Genomic DNA, 3,429 nt, shown 5'->3' on the forward strand with positions numbered 1-3,429 from the left:
AATAGCAATTATCTCTAGTATTTTTTTGTCCCCAGACCTTATTGCCCTCTCCTCTGGGATTTTGTTTTTATCCAGGACGTCTCAAATAATACACAGTCCAATCAAATCAGGCAAAAATGCAGCTTCACAAAACTCATTAAATTTTTCCTCTTAGAGGATATATTAATTTGGGGTATGGGTTAGTCTTCCACAGCTGATATAACTCAAAGCTCTTAGAATTTAAGTGAAAGACTAACTCCTTCCTTCTCTCCCAGGTATTCATCCATCTAAAATACTGTTTTCATTCATTTCGCTGCCACAAAAGCCTAGACCTTGCTTAGATTTGGCCTAATTACACTCAAGATAACCTACCTTTAATGTGATTTTAACAGAGTTGGCTCTGGCTCTCTTAGGCCAGGGAAAGGAGTGCCAGCCTAGTGGCTTCTGGGTACCAACTCAAGAGAGTATCACCCCATTCTCAAGAAATCACTGCAGATGATATGTATAAAGCACCTTCATGCACACTGTATTAACTGCACTGGGACAAGAGTTCAGGGTACCTCTCATACCTGCCCCAGGGAGGGACTTCCCTCTGGTTTATCCCTGATCCCAAAGTAACTACTAAGTAATTTTCCATTCCAGGCTCTTCTCTCACCTCTAAAACACACAGCCTGAGAGTCTGGCCCCTGCCACCACCAAGAGCTTAATTTAAAATGAGCTCCCATAGAAGGAATGGCCATTTCCCAAAGCCCCAAACTGCCTTAGCCCAGGGCATTTCCACTCAACTGCTTGCATCCGGAGTCCCACCTCCTCACTCTTCTTTTACTTGTTCTTTAGGTAATGGAGGACATCTCACCATCTTCCTGATATGATTGCTGCTCCTAACCTCTACCCTTCTATGGGTAGGCGTGTGTCTTGCTTACCCTAGAATTTCCATTATTAACACAGTGCTTTCCAAAGAGAAAATATCCAGTTAATGTTTGATGAATAAATGAGTCAGTGAGAAGTTTTTTATTTATTAAGATTAAGATCACTCCTACTTTCTTGAATAAACCAAGCAAATCCAAGTATATATCCTTTAATTTTACTGAACAATAGACTAAAATGGTTAAGGGAATCAAAAAATTAAGATTTGTTAAGATTACTCCTACTTTCTTGAATAAGCCAAGCAAGTCCAGGTATATATTTTAATATTATGGAACAATACACTAAAGTAGTTAAGGGAATCCAAAAATGAACCAGCTTTTACATTTTTTTCTCTATTGTCTGCTGAGTTCTTTCATATTTCCAAGAAAATTCCTATTCCAATGTCATGTTATCTTGTTCCAAATCACAAAATAAGATGGAAGGCTCCCCAACTTGTTTTGCAAACTATCAAAACTCTTATTCTTAAATCTGATGTTGAGCAATAAATGTGACCAACATCATTTATAAACAGATTCTAAAGCTAGTAAACCTATTAAAGGAGAAGCATTTGAAAAAAATACCAAAAGGAAAAAAAAAAAAAGCTAAACTTTCAAGTCACCCGTACAGAACAGGAACACAAAGCTGCCGCACAGCGTGTTCTCCCCAGCCTGACCTCGGCCCTCCTCTACTTAGAACCCTGACCGCCCTCTCCAAGCACAGAGAGAGCGTTTGCACTCATTCTTCCGCTGGGTCAGAAACTGCTGAGGAAGGCCGCACAATGAACGTGGCAATACTACTGTCCAAGGGGCCAACTGTGGTCCCGACTCTCTTTGTCATCTCTTAAAGCCTCCTCATACCAATACGAGAAGGAAATGGGGTCAGTTCCTTTGATCTTGGCCAAAAATTCCAGAACTTTCAGCTTGCTGGTTTCAGCGTAGGCCCTTGGACCCCACAGGAATTCGTACCGTGGAGGATGACTGTTAGGCACCTGCCGGTACTCCAGGTAATTCTCCTGCACCCAATCTCTAGTGATGAGCTTCCTGGGCTCCCCATAAATGAAGTGCTTCCTCCCAGCATACACGCCTATCATATTCAAGAAATCCCAGATGTTTTCCTCAGGGGCGCAGTTGCCCTCTATGAAAATCACACCCAGAATGATGACCAGGAGGCCATTTTTAGGCATGCTCTGGTCATCACTATGCATATCATCATGGGTGAGGTCTAATGAGCTGACAAGGACATAGGAGTGGATTTTGGGGTCCACTTCCTTCACATCAAGGCCAGAGATCACCTCTAGGTACTTAGAAGCCTTCCTGAAGATCACAGGGAATTGGTTTTTTATGACAACTTTCAGCATTTCTGCCTTTGTGAAGGGCTCCTTCAGTCGATATTTGAGGACCATGAAACGCAACAAATCAGCCACCTTTTCATCCAGCAGCTCTCTGAGAGAGGATGTGGTGCCTACTAAGGCCCGGGGAGAGCATGTGCCCTCTTCCTCTTGGATGCTGGAGCTTCCACCTGATGTGCTCCATGACGTGGAGGAGGAGCTCTGAGGACTCTGGGGAGGACCCCGTGTCACAGCGGCAGGGCCCGGCTCCTCCCCCTGCTGCCCCTGCTCCTCCCCCTGCTCCTCCCCCTGCTCCTCCCCCTGCTGCCCCTGCTCCTCCCCCTGCTCCTCCCCCTGCTGCCCCTGCTCCTCCCCCTGCTCCTCCCCCTGCTGCCCCTGCTCCTCCCCCTGCTCCTCCTCTGGGGTGCCCAGTAGCAGAGGAGAGGAAGCGGGGGAAGTTGAGGGGTAGGAGAAAGTGAAAGAGCAAGAGGAAACAGAGGCAGTCTCCTCCTCCTCCTCAGCTGTGGGAACCTGTGCCATCAGCAGGCCTTGTATGTTATGTAGGGTCTGAAAGCCTGGCTCAAACGTGAGGCGCAGATGCTTTGAAGAGTGAGACATGATGACTCTTGTTGGAGGCAGCAGGGAGAAGTGTAAGCACGATGGTGGAAGATGGGATCCCACGGGCCTGGGGGAGAGAGGGAGCGGGTCAGCAGCCTCAGCGGGGAAATGCAGCCTTGGCCGCTCGGACAAAGGCTGGCTTACAGATCTCCTCTTTAGCGGGTGCTCTAGGGCCTCACGGGGCTCCTGTCTCCCTGGCCTGTTTGTCCCCTAGGAACCTGTAGCAAGATGTGAGAAAGCTCCTCAGGGTGCAGCCAAGCAGCGCAACCCGAGGCCTCCGGGGCTCACTGTGGGCAGGGGGGTCAGGCGCCGTGGGGTCCTCGGCAGACATTCGGGCTGTGCAGCTCGCCTCGTCTCCCGGTGCTGTGTGCGCTTCCTCTGCTCTGCTGACCTGAGGACGCGCGCCTCACACCAAGGCCCTCACCTCATGGCTCCTGCAGCCCCTGACAGGCGGCGAGGGGCCGAGCTCTGCGAGGTCCCCGCTGTTCTGGAATGATCCCCTCCATGCTGATTCTTACCTTCCCTCTAGCAAGGCCTGTGCCCGCTCCTCGTGCGCCTCTGCTAGCCTAAGGCGACAGGTCCCACTCCTTAAACAGATG

At 48.9% G+C, this 3,429-nt stretch overlaps 1 protein-coding gene across 1 annotated transcript; it reads right to left on the reverse strand.

The window, feature by feature from the left end:
• Positions 1-1,678: 1,678 nt before the first annotated feature.
• On the reverse strand, positions 1,679-2,830 carry LOC131748883 (melanoma-associated antigen 9-like). The gene has a single exon (XM_067023919.1). The coding sequence runs from the start codon at positions 2,828-2,830 to the stop codon at positions 1,679-1,681; it is 1,152 nt and encodes a 383-aa protein (XP_066880020.1).
• Between the last annotated feature and the right edge of the window lie 599 nt (positions 2,831-3,429).

This window comes from Kogia breviceps, chromosome X (genome assembly GCF_026419965.1).
Source record: "Kogia breviceps isolate mKogBre1 chromosome X, mKogBre1 haplotype 1, whole genome shotgun sequence".
Taxonomy (NCBI): Eukaryota; Metazoa; Chordata; class Mammalia; order Artiodactyla; family Physeteridae; genus Kogia; species Kogia breviceps.